The following is a 19,328-nucleotide window of genomic DNA, read 5'->3' as shown; positions in this document are numbered from 1 at the left end:
ACAACTGCATATCATCTTGACCCTATCTTTATTCAGATTTTTTTTTAATTAAGAGAATGATCATTTGTATGTCTCTGTAAAAATGCAAAATGAGAATAAATGTAAAATATAGATACGTTTCTCTTTTTGGAGTTAAGAAAAAAAAAAGGAAATGTGAGATGAAATTGTGTCACTGTGTTGAGTATCAAAAAAGCCTTAAAATGTAAAATTCTGATGGAAAATAATTACTATAATTTAATGTTGACTTATTTATATATTTTATTATATTTCTTTGGTATTGTTGGTATTCCAGACAATTCAATGGATGGAAATAAGATAAGCAGAAATAAGCCTTCGGTTTCAGGGTTTGTTTCTTTTTTCAGTCAGTGATTATGAGAAAAATTTCTAAGAAATGATAATTGTTCTGTGCCGATTCCGATTCATGTTTATTTTGATTTATGATCATGATCAGAGTGTCATATTAGAATAACTTTACAAAATCACACCAAAAATCTTGTATTCTCATGCATTTAGTAGTCACTATCTTTACATTTCTAATTCAGTGAGAAACATTTATGTTTGATACTACATCTATAAAACCATCGCACTGTTGCAGTTTAAATGCAGCATCAAACATTGTGTTTCAGCCTGAGTCGTGATCCATCATTATTTGCTTTCAGTATTAACTTGGGGACACTTAGAGGTTTGTTTATGTACAGTATATTGCTGAGAAGTTCCATTATGTACAGTAATCCTTCTATTTTATTGGATTGTTTCATGTCAGTAAAATTAAGTAAAATATTGTTAGTACACAGGGTAACTTTCAGGTATTTATGGTAAAATGTTGGTCCAACTTCACTTGGTTCACCATCTTTTCCACCTATTTGAGTGAAATATTAGTGATGCTGATAAGTCAACATATGCCTTTTTTTGTTTTGTTTTTATTTAATGTCAAGGCAATTTACAGCTGCTACTTCAAAATGTAAGGCTTTTTATGATTTACTGACCTCCTCTGATTTTAATATTTATTGGGCTGAATATTCTCAGGGCACCATTTGTGGAAATAGCTTATATTGCATATAAACTGAGGGGAAGGCAATAAACAAAAAGAGGACAAAACCTTCACTAAAACAATAATTTATTTACAGAACCACAATGAGAACACTTTCAAAATGAACAGCACAGTCCATTTATTTTGAGAATTGTGATCTATTTGGCAAGTTGATTAAAAGTCTAGAAAAAGTAGGTCTTACCTATGCAATAAATAAGAGTTTTGTTCTTCAGATATACACATTCTTGATGTCAGTTCAGAATCTTGTAGTTCCTCCTCATCAGGGGTTTAACCATGCATGAAGAGCCAGGGCTGGTGCTAAACACTTAATGGTGTGAAAGACCACAAGCAAACTGATAATCAAGACGTTGGATGGCCATTCTTCATCTACACCCTGACCTATTGTGACAAGACGGCTCATGTTGGAAATGGTCAAAAGTGTGTTTCCCGAAAACATCTCCTGTCAGACACAAATCACATGCTGACATTGTCTGCCTATGGTTACTTGGGTATCAGAGCAGCGGCTTGCAATTAGTCAGGCAGCAACAGAGTGAGTGAACAGTGTTGAGGGGAAAATCCTGTTGAATTCACTGCGATTAGACTCCCGTCTTTTGTTGGTATTTCCCTTTGTGTCGGGGGGTAAAGGGAACCCAAGCAGAAAACACTCCACTAAGAAGTCCCTATCCCTGCAGGACACAAAAACAAACTATGTACAAATTTACAATATATACAGTACGCTTCCCCCAGGCCAAAGAGAAATGAATGAGCAGACTCTGTCCTCTCTTTCTCTTTCTCTCTCTCTCTCTATATATATATGCATGCCCTGCTCTCCTCATAGTTTTTTAAATGCAACTTAGCGGCCTTGGGGTTGGAGAAGAGAGGGGGTTTGATTTGTTTCCAGAGGACCTTCAGATACTGTTGTTTGGGGTCCTTCATATTAAACAAACAAAAGCACAAAGAAAAAACCCCAGCATTTTCCACTACAAGACGTCAATAGATACAAAAAGGCTCAATCTGTTGAAGCAAATGATCTTCTCAGCCAGCTGGCTCAGACATTCTGCATTGCAGTGGAGATACCGTATATGTCATGAAATGAGGTTTTCCCAATGCTACCCTATTAAGACCCTGTAGACACACAGTTTGCTGTACATTCAATAATGTCTGCAGCGTCCTTCAGTAATAGGGCACAATAGACTACATGTAGTATATACTATAATGGCTCATGCTTTAATAGTGTTTTCAGTTGCTGACATGTGGGCCAAGGGACTTTTTAGACTTATTTACCAGTAAACATTTTCAGCTTTATATATGTTTCTACTAAAATGCTTCCCAGGGTATATAGTGCAAGCATTTTCTTTTACACAGCTATTTTAAACTGTAATTTTGAGGTTATTTTTTCTTGAGACAACATTTACATACACTAAAATGGAGCTGGCAGGTTAAAGTGAACAGAACCATCAAGCAAATCAACTGCCTTTTCACAATATGTTGATGAGAAGTCATTGTGTTTCATTTTACATTTGTATTCCTAAATCTGTACTCGTGCACGATCACATACTGAATGTTTGAGGAGAATATGGCTTCGTTCATCAAATGTGAAAACAATTAATGAAAAGCTGCAAAATCCAGGGCTTTTCTCTGCCTGAGCTCTCAAGCCTGACCGACCTGTCCTGAACTTTCCAGCTTTTATTACTGTGAAAAAGTATTAATCCTGTTTTAATACATTTGTAGAAGGCTAATGCTCCTAAAGCAAGAGCAAAATAGACTCTAATATACCTGAGAGAAAAAAGTGCAGGAGTATTAGCTTTAACCCTTCGGCTGTTCAGTATTAAATCTCTCCATTATCTTTACAATGTACAAATGATAGTAGAAATAACAAGTTCGCCAGCATTATGATACCGGATCACCTGTCACAGTAGTGTAATGCACGGTCAGCTCTGAGTGCTTTTAACTGTGCAACATGTTCCCAAAATTTTTCAGTTAAACATTAAAAATGCTTCTTTAAAAACATTTCAGAGCCGGGGCTTATTGTATATTGACCTTCATAGTTATAAGCTACAAAACCAACAAATAGATTACTTTAGAGTGCGTAATATTTTTGTGATCAGAACAGGATTCAACCTTCTGTGCAGCTGAAACAGTTGTGGATGTAATTTTTCATTTAAACATGCATTCTCCACTTAACATTCATGCGTTTCTCTATGTATTCATTCAGTGAGGGACAAAGATACTTAGGAAGTGCTTGAAAAAAGTCAGAACTATCAGGCTAGCCCATCTTCTTCTGTCGGTCCAGGAATTTTTGTCTTCTGTCCACAGGTATCTCATCAATACCGATACCGTGGTTGCTTCCCCTGTAACACAAAATGTTGGCTTTTATGTACTACACTGATCACAAAACCCCCCATATATTAAACATGCTTAGATTATGCAGTAATATATGATGCAGTGTAATTCAGTGCAGACATGTAAGTGTATGGAGACGTGAGAATAATGCTCTTACCCCTGAAGGTCTGGTGGAATAGGCAGAGGTTTGTTGAAGTCCTCCCTCCCCACCAACCAATATGTGTTCTCAATGCCTTTTCCCTAGAACACATTATTATTTGCATTTTAAAGTTGTGTTACAAGGCCATATGCCGTGTGTATAACATACGAGCGTGTGATTTTTTTTTCTGAAATTGATTTTTTGTTTACCTTTAACTCTGTGAGGCCTCTGACTTGAATCTTGTATCCTAGCTTCAAGCTATTCAGGACATCAACTGTGCTTTGGTTGACATGGATTCTGTAAGCTATATCAGAAAACATACAGAAAGTATTTATGCATGTCTGCAGTGGTTTTAGTCTGAAAAATTACAAAAACTGTGCGTCATTTCTGCAGTTAGCCACTAGGTGGAAGCAGACTGGCAGCCATTATTTCTTGCTGCTTGTCATGAAAATAATCCCTCCATCTATAGATTAATAGATTAATAATTTAAACATCTTAAATACTGAAGCCGACACAGTCCAAATGTAAGTAACCAAATTATTGCGCGTACATTTTTTTTTCCAAATAAAATAATTTTTCAAGTTTAATTATACAGTCAATACTTTTGCTCATACTTAATGAACTCCATAAAGAGGACAGCTAGGGCAAAGGTATCAGTGACGACATCTACACAGAAACTTCAAATTGGCCTTCTGCTGAGAGTCTTAAAGGATTAGGAAGTACTGCTTGCCTTAAGCTGCGTTTAGCCTCTAGCTGCATGCACACAAACTGCCTTACACCTGTCCTCTTAAATAATATATGGGTTTTAAATTTTTAAGAAATGTAACAATGCTCTCATGTGATGTATCTGATGATATGTCAGATACTCACGCAACCCTGTGGACTCCATACGAGATGCTGTGTTGACTGTGTCGCCAAACAGACAGTACCGAGGCATCGTCAGACCCACCACTCCTGCTACGACTGGGCCTGTAAATAATGGCATGCACAGGAATACACAAAAAGAAGTTGAAGACACAAGCAATATATGAGGATTCAAACCTTATAGCTTGTCATTTTCATACAATTGGGTCTTTATGCAAATAGTAATCTGTGCACTGATTTTGTTTAACATTCTTATAATGTTAGTTTGGTTTTATTAGAGTACAAAAAAATCAACATATAATGTGCCACATCAGTGCTGTGTTCAGTAAATCCCATATAAATTAAAAGAAATTGGTATGAAATAAAGTGTGCAGTGTGTTAATTGGATGACACCACTCTAAGTGGATAACATTTCACTGTCCTAGGAATAAGTTCCAGACGAGGATAAAGGAGGTAAAAATACCTCTGTGCCTCAGCAGCTTGGGAAGCTGTATTAAGCATTACTTTGAAACGACTTATAGACATACAGATAAAGGTTTATTACACTTTTGTACCAAACCTATTTATGGTCAAAGATGTCACGACAATGTTTGATAGTAATATGTTACGGTGCCAAAGGGATGAACATGTTACTCACCAGAATGCAGCCCAATACGAATCCTGACTCTTAATTCAGGCATGTGCCTCATCTTGAACGTCCCGATGCAGTGGAGGATGTCTAGAGACATGTTGGCCATTTCTGCTGCATGACGGTTGCCGTTCCTGGCAGGAACTCCTGATGCCACCATGTAGGCATCTCCAATAGTTTCCACCTGAGACCATAAGCGTATCCATTAGACTTATTTTTACAACTAAAACAAACAGAAATGTGTTCAGTGTAGGTTTTAGTACAAATGTAAAATACCATCACTACTACATAACTAGAAAATGAAAAGAAATCAATTAAAGGTACCACTCAGTAGTAATAAAAAGAGGTGAGCAATGCATGATCCCACTCACCTTGTAGACATCATGCAATCCGATGATGGCATCAAAGAGTGTGTAGAGGTCATTGAGTAAGTCGACCACCTCGATGGGCTCGCTGAGAGCTGAGATGGTCGTAAAACCTACAATGTCACTGAAATACAGCGTGACTTCACTGAAATGCTCAGGCTTCACAGGTTTTCCAGTTTTCAGCGCCTGGGCCACAGACCTGAAAGAGGAAGAGGGTTCACACACATAAGCATAAATCATCCCTTCATATTTATTGTCAATATAAATCTAAAATAATGTCATTTTATAAATACAAAGCAGCTTTTTAAGCAGATTTTTAAGTTTACGTGAGATTCAACAAGTGAATGCTCTGAAAATACATGTGGATTTTGGTAAACTTTACTTAAATCAACTTAGTACTGTATATCGTCCTATGCTTGGGAGAAATGCAGTTATGTGAAAATCTGCACACTATTTTGCTTGTGTGGAAAAATTAAGTCTGATTACATACATATTTTTATACACATTATTGCTAACACAGAACAACAAACACACAGCCATGTTGTAGGGTCCCAGTCCAAAACATGCAAAAAGAAAAAGAAATAAGAAAATCTAACTGTCTGAAAGATGAATGCTGTTTTTTTCACAGTAATTTCATTTTTCATGACTGCGTGCTTGTACATAGTTTGTCCGACCTGCCATCCTAATTTCAATAACTCAGTGTAACCCTGAACATGCTTAAACTACTGCTGTATCACAGTAAAAGATTTAACTGAACTCCTAATCCATTCAACTTCAGGGGTGCTGAGCTGTTACTGACCCTGACCTTTGACCTGCCTGAGGAAGTGAAAAAAAAATTCCTGTCACTCATTTGATCAATTAAATCTTGTATTTTAATGTAATTAAGTTGACACATTACAGGCCTGTGGAGACACACCACACCAACATATTTCATCAAGTGGCTCTAATATAAATGTGTCGGACATTTATTTGTTGATACTCACTTGGGCAACATCTGAGCCACCAGATTGTCAGTCTTCTGTCTCTCTACCTCCAGCTCCTCTGTCCTCTCTCTAATGAGATCCTCTAAATTAGATGAGTACTGTTCCAACATGCGCAGCATTGAGTCAATAATGTTGGTCTTCTTTCCCTTCGTGATGTTTTTGAACTAGGAAAGTAAATGTGCAGAAACTTAATACACTGTACGACTTTGTAGTTCAGAGAAACACATATGAAATAGTCTGGTTTCTACCTGTTTGAAGATCTCCTCAAAGTTCGGCCTCTTCTCTGGCTCTTCGCTCCAGGCCTGTTTCATCACCTGTATCACATCCAGTGGGGCCTCATCCACAGATACAGTTGGCCGACACAGAGGAGGAGGATCTCTGATCTTACCGATTATCTCTGTCATGACACGGACATGAAATAAGAAAAAGAATGGAGAATTATTATTATGCAAACAGAGAAATAAGCTCAAGAGGACAGCAGCCAAACATATTAATTTTGCCTATGCAGCCACAGTTTTGTGCATAAAAAAAGAGAAATCGGCCTTTAACTGTGATAAATGATAATAATGAGATGAAAGTAATATCAGTGTGTAATACAATTACACACTGTTGCCCATAAAGTTGGAATAATTTTGTTTTCATACACATTCCTCTTTTTATTTTATTGTTTATACAAATCAATAATCACCTTTGACCACACAAAGGTACAATGATTAAGTGTATATAAGTCCCAGATACAGTTTATCTATCAAGAATAAAGCACATTGTCACAATCCTTTCATTAGAAGGGATAAAACTATTTTAATCCAACAGTGTACAAGTAAATGGTCTGAACTTAAATAGCACATTTTCTACACCTTCATGGTGCCTAAAGTGCTTTACAATTCCTCACATTCACACCAGTGGGCAGCTGACCCAACTGGGAGTAATTTAGGGTTCATTGTCTTGCCCAAGGACACTTAATCACATAGGCAGTCAGAGCCAGGATTCGAACCACCGACTCTTTGGTCATCGGACAACCTGCTCTATCAACTGAGCCACAGCTGCCCATGTGTTTCAGGTGAAGTATACACTGCTTCACCAGAAACACATTCATGCACACAATATTTCAGTGGAACTCATTTAGCTTTCATAATAGGACGCATTCTCTCCCTGCCAGTCGTATTAATTTTTGACAAATATTTTGTATTGTTACATCTTATGCATCACATTTCTTAGATTCTCAATATGATTCAAGTCTTGACTCTGTGATGGACAATCTATGTGTGAAGGTGATGTCTTGTGCTCCATGAACCACTCTTGCACAATTTGATCCAGGTGGGGATTTTTTTTTTTTTTTTTTTGGCAAGGCAGTGTATGTTGTGTAATGACATGCATAAACTTGCTATAAAAACACTAATATACCTTCCACATTTAGTAAAGGTGAGAATAACTCACCCTTGGGAGGCATATCGAGCATGCAGTAAGGTGCAGAGCGAGAGATGACCTCTTGAACCACAATAGCGAAGCTGTAGACGTCACCATAGAAAGTGCCCCTCTTTCTAATACTAGAACTTCGAAGCAGTTCTGGAGCTGTCCAAAGCAAATCTGTGGCCAAAAATGAAAAACATGAAAATAAAGAAACAAAAACTCCTGTGTATGAGTGAAATTCTGAGAAAATTAGTTGTTTTAATAAAAATGCAAACTCACCCTCTGGTTTTTCACCCTCAGTGTCGATGTTTTGGGAATTCAGAATTTCATTGAATCCATAATCAGTCACTTTCAACACAAAGCGCCCATCTACCACACAGTTTCTGGATTTGAGCCGGCCATGGATGATACCTCGATGATGCAGGTATTTCATTCCCTGTAAGCATTTGCATGACACTTGTGATGAAAAGTCAAGAAAACATGGAAAGATGGGCAGTAAAAATAGATAATTTTGTGTGTCTTACCCGGATCAGATCCATTAACAGGGATGACTTGAACATCCAGTCAAGACGCACATCCTCATTGCTGAGCAAATCCTCTAGGCTGCCACGACTACAGTGTTCGGTCACAACCCCAAAGATCCCAGAGTCAAAGAACAGACCCAAGAACAGATTTAGATTCTCGTGCCTCATGTCTCTGAGCTGAAAGGAAGACAATGAAATCACCAAGGCTGTGAGAAGTGATGGAATGAACTGATTTTTTTTAGACATTTATTGGTTTTTGATCTGAAACTCTTAAGACACCAGGCAACCAAGACACATTAAATACATTTAATTCAATGATGTTTTTCCCCATCCTTGAAAAATATCCTTACTTTGACAAAGATATCCTCTGTGACACTGTTGATACTTGAAACTGCACCACTGGGACATTTCTTCAACCAAACCCAATCGCCCTGGCATGTTCAAACACACACAAAAAAATGAGCAAACTGGACAAATCTTGAGAAATAAAAGTGTTTATGTGTGTTGATGACAGACTAATATTCCTGTTGGTTTCACCTCAAAGACAGCAACGTTTGAGCTGTCTGGCGTGGAGGCCATGTAGCTGCGACCGGACACAGAGTGATGAGGCGTTTTCATATCCAGCTGACTTCTCAGAATGCTTTCATCGTTCAGTTTCTGCCCACACAGAAACCAAAGAACAGGGATCAGAATAGAGTTCATGTATTTTTAATATACAGAGACCACAAAACACACTAAGAAAAACATAACTGACCCGTTTGCTGATCTGAGTGTTGATGAACACCAAATCATCCAGGGTCAGGATCACCTTTGAGGATCCACCATTACCACTGGTTCCAAAGCTGAATCCAATCCTGCCCATTCTCCTGAACAGATGAAAAATTTGTTTTTTTGTTAAACCATATAAAACAATACATCAAATCATATACTGTGTTATGGCCTAATGTTCTATTTACTTGTAGTGCTTAAAGAAGTAAACTCCTCCTGCAGCCAATACGATGAACAGAAGCAAAAGAAAGAAGATAGTAACCGTATCGAGTCCTATTGAAAAAGACAAAACACAAAGTCAGATTGGATGCACATATACACTGATGAATGCAATGTTATGTAATAAGTGCAGTCCTAGTGCAGTCACCTCCAGAACAGGCAAAGTATGGACTAAACCAGCAGCTTGAGTCTGTATATGGTGTACTGCCTGCAAAATGGATTGAACGTCCGAGGTACTTCAAGCCCCCCGTCCGTCCATCTGTATGTATAGCATCCAGAGCATGGGTGGAGTAGAGAGTTCCACCCATGCCGCTGTAGTCCAGCACTACGTAACGAGCCTGCATCCCTCCGTCATATCTGCTCGCACTCAAGGGCTGATTGAAACCGTTGAACTCAAAACCTCCCCCGTTGTTACTGAGGATTTCACCAGTTACCCAGCGTCCTCCATTGGCACGGGCCTGTTCAACAGCCATAGCTATGAAGTACATCATGTTGTAAATGGTGCCGAAGAATGGAGAAACCTATAAAATGAGATATAAACATGCTTTATTTTAGTGTGTTATTGTATGTGCAAATATGTGATTTACACCAATGGTGAAGTGTCCAAATCCTTTACTTAACCAAAACTACTACTAATTGACAGTGAAAATACTCCATCACCAGTAAATGTTCTGAATTCAGCATGTTACTGAAGTAAAATTATCTAAGTATTATCAACAGAGTATGCAAATAAAGTAGTTACTGTACTGTAAAAGACTGAGCTCACTTGATCAACCCTATCACGTTTTTTTTTAAATCTTGTTTCATTTTTTTAATCTATTTTTTCCACTGTCGATAGCTTAATCAACAGCAATGCGTCATATTCCACAACATCATCATATGTTTGTAGTGTCACTGTTCTGTGAGAACCTCTGACAGACCTGTTTTCAGCTTTTGCCAATGTATTTTCCAGTTAATTCAAGAGGTTCAAGGGGTTCTAGAGTTTATTTCACCTGAGAGGGGAGAACTCTCTCAACCCATAGGCACATTAAATCCTTCTGTTCAACACAGAGATATGTGGTTCTCACTGTATAAGAAGGGTGTGAAAAAATGCAATGTGAAAAGTAACTACAGCTGTCAGACAAAAAAAAAAGAAAAAAATATAAATATTTGCTTCTAAAAAGTAGTGAAGTAAAAGTATGAAGTTGCAGAAAGTTAAAATACTCAAGTAAATTCCCTAAAATCTGTACCTAAAGACACTAATTACTGGTAATATTCCATCACTGCTAATTTGTATAGACTCATACACACCATGAGGTTACATGCATGATAATGTATAATCTGTTGTGATGTAAAATCTTTGTTATTTCTAGATTTGAAATCGATTCTCACCTGTTCTGGTGGGGTGCTAGAGCGGATTTCATAGCTGTCCTGAGCGTCTTTGAAGGCCTCATAGAAGTTGCGTTCACCAGAGTCCATGGTGATGGTGAGGACCCCGTCATAGGCTTTTCGCAGCTTGGTGTCATTGCCCAGCATGTGGTACGATGCACCATTGTAGGGCAGAGCGTAGAGGAGGGTGTCATATGGGATAAAAACATAGCCACGATCAATCATGCGCATGGCCAAGGCTGTGGTCAGGAGTTGGTACTGAGATTCCCCACCAATCAGGACCGAAGGCATGCACATGATGACCACTGAACAAACAGACAGGGGAGACACAAAATTAATTGTCAGCGTGATCCATGAATGTGATGAATATGTTGTTGGGTATGAGTTGATTTCTCCTCTGACTCACCTCTAACCCGGTCTGCCTCCCGTACTTCCGTCAGAGCTTTCCTGGCTCCATCTTTGACATTCTCCATGGTGACCACAGGGTGAACAGGCAGGCCCAGGGCTCTCAATGATGAAGCCAGCTCATGTCCCGTAGCCTCCCAAATGTCCGATTCCTCTGAGATTATGGAAACGTGGGCCCACTTAAAGTACCTCAGCACAGTGAAAAGCACCTGGGATGAGAGTGGTATCGGCCGAAGGAAGGTGGGATACATCCCGCTGTCTTTCATGTGAGGTTTGAGACATGCCCAGGAAAGAATCCCAACATCCCACTCTTTTGTGTACAAAGCAGCTGAGGAGCAGTAGCCTGGGTTGGCCGGGCCCAGGAAAGCAGAACCGTAACCATCCAGCTCAGCAAATCGAGCAAGTGCACGGGATGCTTTGCAGTCCTCATTGATCAGCGTGTAGTCATACCAGTAGCCTTTGTTGAGGTAGGGGTCTTTGTTAATGCGACTAGTTGCAAGGCGGGCTGCCAAGTCAGGATGGGCTTTGGAGTATAAGAGGTCACATGTCCAGGGTCCCACCAGGGCCACCTTGAAAGTTGTTGCCCAAGCTTGAGATGGCAGAAAGGAAACCATTAGGAGGAAGACAATGAACCATTTCCCCCGCCAGCTCCTGGAGCACTGCACTGGGGTCAATGGCAGATGTGATTCAGATGATAACAATGGTGATGATAACGACGTTGACAATGATTGTAATTGAAATAAACTACACCCACACCGGTTTTTGCTGCGGCCAGTGTTAACAAGTCTCTTTTGTTTAATTTTGATTGCACCCTGATGCCATCGAGGGTGGAAGGAAAGGTTGTGCAGAAAACGAGGATCTTTGTGACTGGCCATTTTCTCACACAGTATTTCTGAGGCTCACAGAGGAGGAGAGTGGGGCGTCTTTGGTGCTAAGGAGCAGAATAGGTCTGTCTTTGCAGATGGGATGTCCCTTGGCACTCAGCAGGCGTTGTGTCCAGCAACTACGTCACAAGCCCGGGCATCACTGCTTCCAGGAAATAAAAAAGAACAGTGAGAATTAGATAATCTTAAAGGTACAGACATGAGCCCTGACCAGGGCTTCAATCTTATCGGAGTTGTTTGTTTTTTTTAACAGGGTGTGATGTTCAATCTTATCAGCTTCCACCTGTCTCACAGGGGTCATGTAGAGTCACACTGCAATTCTTTGGATCTACAATTAATCACGTGGCTTTTCGAAAGCTGATTAGCAGGACACGAAGTTTAGAAATCTAAGAATCATGGAGCCAAATCTGGTCTTGATGTCTAAATTTAGATGGAGCATATCTTTCTGATCTCAGTCAATCTCTTGATATCTTCTCAGGTGTCCTTTTCTGGAGGAGTAAGCCCTGTGTGTCCTCAGATTGATGAAACTAGCCTCTTAATTTGCATGTAGTGCTTGGAATATCTTGGATCAACAGAACTTTGGCAAGACACATGGAGTATTTACACGTCCTTCACTTCTACATTTAGAGATCTGCAAGTCCTCTAAAACTAGTGTGGTATGTTTTTGGCTGCAATGTCTGCAGCCATCTGCTAGGTTTTGTTTTTAGCTACAAATCCTACACTGTAAAAAATCTAAATCTTACCAAGTGTATTTTTCTCATTTCTAGTCAAAATATCTCATCACACTTAAAGTAAGACATAATCACCTAAAGAGCAACTTTTCAGTGAGATACAAGAACTTATTTTTAGACAGTAGATCTTGAAAACCTTATTTCAAGAAATCTTTCCAAGATAATTTTCACTTGTTTCATTGGCAGATTTTTTCTGCTTGAATTAAGCAAAAAAAATCTGGAATTAAGCAAAAAATCTGCCAATGGAACAAGTGAAAATGATCTTTGCAAGATTTCTTGAAAAAAGATTTTCAAGATCCATTGTCTAAAAATAAGTTCTTGTATCTCACTGAAAAGTTACTCTTCAATTGATTATGTGTTATTTTAAGTGTGATGAGATATTTTGATGAGAAATGAGAAAAATACACTTGGTAAGATTTTGATTTTTACAGTGTAGACATTTTAATTTCATATTGAAAAACAAAACAGTTTTTGATGAAAACCTGGCAATATATACAGCATGAATTCATGAAAGAATACGTTTCACATTATTTTGCACCATCTGAACAAACAGCTGACTCTGTGTCCTTTTTCAAAATGGCTGCTCATGTCAGACATATCCATGTTGACAGCATGACTAACACACCAGTGGTGGAGCGGCAACTGGAGCAAATGGTATAAAAGTATTGTATGTAGTGTTATGTATGAAGGTGAAATCTCAAGCCCAAGGAAAAAAACTTCTATATAAATATATACCAAAAAAAATGGATAGCGTGATCTGTAATCAAACAACTGAACTTGCATAAAAAGTCAGCATTCACATATTCCTTTTTTCTTTTTAACATTTTTTAAAACTTGTATACTCTCATCACATTTACTTATTAAACCCTTTGTTCCAGTGACATGTTTTGATTTGATTTGTTTTGGGTTTGTGCAAAGGTTTGTGTTGTATTCATAATCCTGTGACTCACCTGTTGTTTTTATTTGTTCAAGAGTAAAATTTACAGTAAGTTTAGAACAACATAAAATACCACACGGACTGATGAACCATACATACCTTTAACCTGAACTGCAGTGAGCAAGTGTTGACTTACCGGCCTTCTAAAGTGGCTAATACTGACATTGGCTTAGCACCTGCTTATAGGTTAAGAGGAGCGCTAACTTGAATATTCTGAACTTGTTCTTATGTGAATAGATAAATAAATAGGTCAGATCATGTAAAACCTTCAAAACTGCTTTTCATCAAGTGTACCACCAATCTGATGGTGGATCAGACACTTCTTGATGCTTAAACAGACAACTCAAAATTCACATAAAAATGGACATGCTACTTTAATAATAAAGGTATACATTAATTAACTGACAAATAATAACAAATGAGGAAAACAGATTTAAAGAGAGACTCTGACCTGGAGCAGTTCTTCTACATCGATGTCATGTTGTTGCCTTTAGTTGAATAGCACCATCTGAAATCCAGGTGGATTAAGTCCACAGAAATATACAGCAGGAACTGTTATATTTAGGGTTTAACTGGGGAAAAAAAATACCATAGATAATCCAAATAGTAAAAAAAAACCCATCAAATTATCTCCTGTTGTATCTGAGGTCCTGGAAGAGAAATCTGTAAAATAAAAATCCCCACATTTCCTGCCCTCCAGTCCTGGCTCTTGCTGTCTCTGTTTTGGACTGGGACCAACCCCAAACCACAGAGAAAGGGAGAGTGGTGCGTGGGAAGAGGTGCAACCCTAATCCACAGTTTGGATTGAAAAAAAAAAAAAGTTCGTTGGAGAGGTGGAGAGCGGTAACAGGAAAAAGAAAGGAAAGAGTGGAAAGGACAGGGAAGCTTTGACTTCTCAGCCGTCTTTAGCTTTTAATCCATGCTAGTGTGTATAGGGGGAGGGCAGAAAAGAAGGGAAAAGAAGGTGAAAGTAGAAGCAACTGTCACCGGGTATCCTCTACCGAACTCCAGATAAACCTGGAGACTGCTTGGCATGTGACGATGTACAATCCCTGAAGTGTCAAAAAGGGATTTATTTATTTATTTATTTTAATCAAAGTGTATCAGTTTTGCTGTCAAATAACTGAATGGCATTATACACTGTGCAATTTGTCCTGGTTTGCCTTTTTAACTCTTACCTTAAAAACAGTGGGATGATACACCACTTAGTCTGGAGAAATAAAATTATATCAAAGTATTTTATACTCCAATTTTGAGACTAAAGGAACAGAAAGAAGGCATGTGAAGATCTTGCTGTTTTTTTTTGTTTTTTTTTTACTAGATTAAACAACTATTACAACTGTTTATTGATTTTTAACTGATTATTAGGATTTTTGTGATTAGGTATCCACAGAAAGGCAAACCTAAAGCGTGATGGGTTTTATTGAATGTTCATAAGTATCTATGTCAATGAAAAACAAAATACAAAACCTTTGCTCCTGACACATCTTTTAAAACCTTTCCACTAAATGGACAGGTTGGATTCTACAATTAGATCTGTGGATAGTCATATAATCTCCAGCTGTTCCTCAAACTACACATCAGGTGTAAATGTTCCTTTACACATTTTTGAAATGTTTAAAATCCATCTGTATTTGATGCATGAAAAAAACCCTGAAGCATCTTACTATCCTCAGGCAAATGTGTAAATGTGTCTACAAAACCCAAGACAAGTCTTCTTGCAGAAAGATTATAGTATTAATAAAGTCAAATATGTCTCTATGTTTTAACTGCCTTCATGAATAAAAATATAAGCACTCTCTACAGACACAAAGAACGGCGTTAAATGATGAAAATGCACTCAGTGCTGAGGGTACAGCAGTGATTAAGGAGCCTGTGTCTGTAGCCTCATATAACCTCCTGCTGCAACTCAAATCCTTCAGAGACATGCACTCATGCTCTTCAGTACTCTGTCTTACTAAAGGAGTTAGCGACAGTAAATGCAATTATTTAGCCCTGCTGCTCATTTCACTTAACAGCTGTGAAGTGAGTGCTACCATTAAAATGTAAAAAAAAAAAAAAAAAAGAAAAAAAAAGGAAAAAAGGAAAGGAAAGGAAAGGAAAGGAAAGGAAAGGAAAGGAGCAATTATCTATGTAAACTACTTGTTGCAATCTGCTTTGAAATGTTTATAAGGAACATTGTTGTATAGTTTTAGTACCTTTTAAATTAACAATGATGTTTTATATGATCTTAGTTTAGTGATTTATGTATGGTTTTACAAATGAGTTTCATTATTTGTTTTATACACAGTTGTGGAAAAAATTATTAGCCCATCAAAGTCATCAAAAACAATGTTTATGCAATCAAGTACTAACTCCTGTGTGTATCATGTGACTAAAACAGACAGAAAAGAAAACATGGAATGCCTAAAAGCACTGTTTTTGTCAGTACAATGCCATAGCTATTGATGTAAGAACTGAAGTGATTTGGTTATTATCAAGAAAACATGGAAAATAATAAGATATCAGCTCTGAAATTGAACTCTAATGAGCTATTTTTGTTGTTATCATCATATTTGTCAAAAAAAAAAAAAAAAATTACCTTTAGTTGGTGATCTAATAATTTTTTTCCAATGGCTGTATATTTTTAGTGTGGATGTGTGGCTGTGATTTCTGTTTTCTGTAACTTCTGCTGCTTCTGTCTTGGTCAGGACACACTTGCAAAAGGGATTTTAAAGTTTCTTCCTGGTTAAATATAGGCTTGATAAATTTAAAAGAATAAAATAAAATAAAATGTACCAGTCAGTAAATGCACAGCCTGGCCAAAAATTTACAATCAGCACTTAGATTTAAAAAACAAAATAGTGCAGATCCTTCCACTGGATGTTTACTGCAGTGATTCATATATTTCAGCTGAGACACATCATTAATCCTTTCATGTAAACTGGTCACTACAGTGGACAACTATTCTGCAGCTTGTATATTCATGGGTTTTGTTGCTTTAGTTCCATATCAGCCAACACAATGGACACTTATGCATCATCTCATACACTGCAGTTCATACCATTACTGTAACTTTGCTGTTCTTGATAAACCTGATCTGCAGTAACATGTTTCAGTGTAAATCAGTTGCTAATTGTTATCAGATTGTGAACAGTTTTCATAATCAAAAGGGTTTGTTTTTTTGCATATTATCTCCATGAAGTGAGTAATAACTAGTATTAGAAGATGTTAAAATGTGAGAAAACATCAGATTAGCTGCATGGATTTTTTTTTATTTTATAGTTTTCACACAATGTATCACTTTCTGATGATGAGTTTTGAATACATGTTTCTTTGCTTCAAAAAACTAAACGCATAGTGTCCAGCTGAGTGGACATTTTTGTAACTCCATGAAAAATAGGGTCATAAAAAAATTTCAATTGCATTGTTTTTTTGGTTTTTTTTCATGCCTAAAGAGGAATAAAAACACTCAGGAAAAAAAATTGATTAAGGTTGTCATAATTCATGCATGACAGGGTTAAACTGATGCAGTGAGTAGATTCTCATTTCTTAAACAAGCATCAGTTTGATAGAGAGCATGAAGGTTGGACTGTGTTTCAGTGGAAAAGTGTCATGTGGATTTTGCTGAGTCCAGATTGACCCTGTTCCAGAGTGATGGACAGTGATTACCCATGCCTAGTGCCTAAACAGTACAAGCCTGTGGAGCCTGGGGTTAAATCAGTTGGACAGGTACAGGTTCAGCAATATTATGTGTCAAAAAGTAAGATTTATTTATTTTTGTAGTTATTTTTAACATGCAAAGAAACAAAATAAAACAAAGCAAATTAAGACAAAAACAAAAAAAACATTTAAATGAACAGAATCTATCTTCAAGTACGTGCAAGTCGGAATTTTGCACGAAAAAGAGTAGGAAGAAGTCTAAACTTATTTAATCCTACTCCTTAAGTGCTTTTACACCTTTATCACTAACTTAATACAACAATCAAACTATACATTTTTCCTAATTTTAGCATTCAACCACAACAAATACATAATACAGTAATTGAATTATACACAACAATAAGATCAGCCTATTTACCTGAATATACTGAAACACCAGGCCTGGACATGACTGATTTTTTTTTTTTTCTTTTCAGATGACTTGAACATATTGAAACACAGCAATTCCAATTCCACATGAGACATAATTTTCATACATGCATTAGCTACCACAGAGTCCAGACCCAAACCCAATTAAGATCTATGGGATGTGATGGAGAAGATGGAACAGTGGCCAAATTCTCCTATCATCAATAAAAGATCCCAGCAAAACATGAATGCATTTCTGGACAAAAGTTAAAATTAAATAAGCTCATAGAAATGAAAACTATAATTAAAGGTAAAGACAGTTAAACCAAAATATTAAAATGTTGGTCTTTAATTTTGACCGTGCTGTGAATATTGCACTTATCTTTGAAAGGGAATTACTTCTGCTCTTATCATAATGTTTAATATAACTCTATGAGCATATATTTCTTCTTAAAATGTCCTGGAAACGCCTCAGGCTTTGTAAGACATCTTTTGCATCTTCCTCTACTAAAAGTTGTGATCTAGGGAGACCAGACCATAGTCACCTTACATATGGGAGCAAAGCTAAATAAAAGAAAAAGAAAAAAAAAAAAAAACGCAGAGGACCTGTGTGAGCTGGGGCAAAGGGCTGAAAATATCATGAGGTAAGCCACTGAAAATCTGGTGTTGCTCTTTTGACCTGTAGCACAGTTCACTGCAGCACTACAGCTGGATTTTAAGCCTGTGGTTGACAGTGAACTCTACATTTCAAAAGGTGTTTATACATATGTTTACTCTTCACATAACTGAACAAACTGAGTATTATCAGCACAGGTTTGCTAACATAGAGACGGTTTCTAAGGTGCACAAATGTAAGATTGTGTTTGTTTTTTGTTGCACATTGATAGCAGCCTTGTCGAAGTAATCAGATTAGTCAGGTGAGGCTGTGCTAAACTGATCTGCTGCTTGCAAGCCTCTTAGCGACATGGCTGACAGCACTGACAGAGATCACTTCAAAGCAAGGTCAGACACAACGCTGGCCCAGCTGAGCTCAAAACCGGCTCTTCCCACTTCAGTTACAATACTGAACAGAGGGTACCACCACTTCTGACCTTTATGATCCTCAAATCTCTAATGATTTGTCTGCAACACGTGCAAACTAAGTCATTTTAAGCCATATTTGCAGCAATTTATCTGAACATTTGACCTATCTGACTTTTTTTTAAGCCTATTAATTTGATCACATCTTAATTAAATGTATTTATATAGTGTCACGTCATACCAAAAGTTATCTCATGATACTTTACATTTGGATTTGATCTGAACAAGGTATATGTTGTTGCACATAGATCACTGACAGTCTCTGTTTTATAAAAGAAGATACTTTTTTTTTTCTCTTTAGTACACAGGCTATTACAGTTTTGGCACCTTATTTATTTATTTATTTATTTATTTATTATTTTAAATCATACATTTACACAAACATGTACCTAGACATAAGGAACCACACAGACACAATACAAAACAAAAAAATAAATAATAAAAAAAAAATTATACAACAAACCTACAAACCCACTAAATACAAAAAAGAGAGAGAAAAACACACACACAAAAAAAAACAACAGCAAGATAAACAATATTATCAACACCACTTTACAATACTCAGGGCTGATTGAGAGTTAATATAATGTATACTAACAA

At 37.3% G+C, this 19,328-nt stretch overlaps 1 protein-coding gene across 1 annotated transcript; it reads right to left on the bottom strand.

Moving 5' to 3' along the window:
• Positions 1 to 1,100: 1,100 nt before the first annotated feature.
• Positions 1,101 to 14,479, bottom strand: gucy2d (guanylate cyclase 2D, retinal). The gene is made up of 19 exons (XM_030153967.1): positions 14,050 to 14,479; positions 11,048 to 12,072; positions 10,645 to 10,946; positions 9,422 to 9,794; positions 9,243 to 9,327; positions 9,041 to 9,152; positions 8,824 to 8,943; positions 8,637 to 8,717; positions 8,287 to 8,463; positions 8,042 to 8,198; positions 7,790 to 7,939; positions 6,601 to 6,749; positions 6,353 to 6,516; positions 5,376 to 5,568; positions 5,014 to 5,188; positions 4,383 to 4,481; positions 3,722 to 3,816; positions 3,531 to 3,613; positions 1,101 to 3,381 (listed from the first exon to the last, which is right to left on the bottom strand). Exons 2-19 carry the CDS (start codon positions 11,919 to 11,921, stop codon positions 3,297 to 3,299), a joined length of 3,474 nt encoding a protein of 1,157 aa, XP_030009827.1. The 5' UTR covers positions 11,922 to 12,072; positions 14,050 to 14,479; the 3' UTR covers positions 1,101 to 3,296.
• Between the last annotated feature and the right edge of the window lie 4,849 nt (positions 14,480 to 19,328).

The sequence above is a fragment of the Sphaeramia orbicularis genome, chromosome 14, assembly GCF_902148855.1.
Source record: "Sphaeramia orbicularis chromosome 14, fSphaOr1.1, whole genome shotgun sequence".
Lineage (NCBI taxonomy): Eukaryota > Metazoa > Chordata > Actinopteri > Kurtiformes > Apogonidae > Sphaeramia > Sphaeramia orbicularis.
This window is presented reverse-complemented; position numbering and strand designations above follow the sequence as displayed.

Coding starts and splice junctions, on each gene's coding strand:
- gucy2d (XM_030153967.1), bottom strand. CDS start 11,921: ATGGCCAGTCACAAAGATCCTCGTTTTCTGCACAACCTTTCCTTCCAC. Junction 8,199..8,286: donor TGTTAATGGATCTGATCCGG/GTAAGACACACA, acceptor AAATGCTTACAG/GGAATGAAATACCTGCATCA. Junction 6,750..7,789: donor GCTCGATATGCCTCCCAAGG/GTGAGTTATTCT, acceptor GTGTCATGACAG/AGATAATCGGTAAGATCAGA.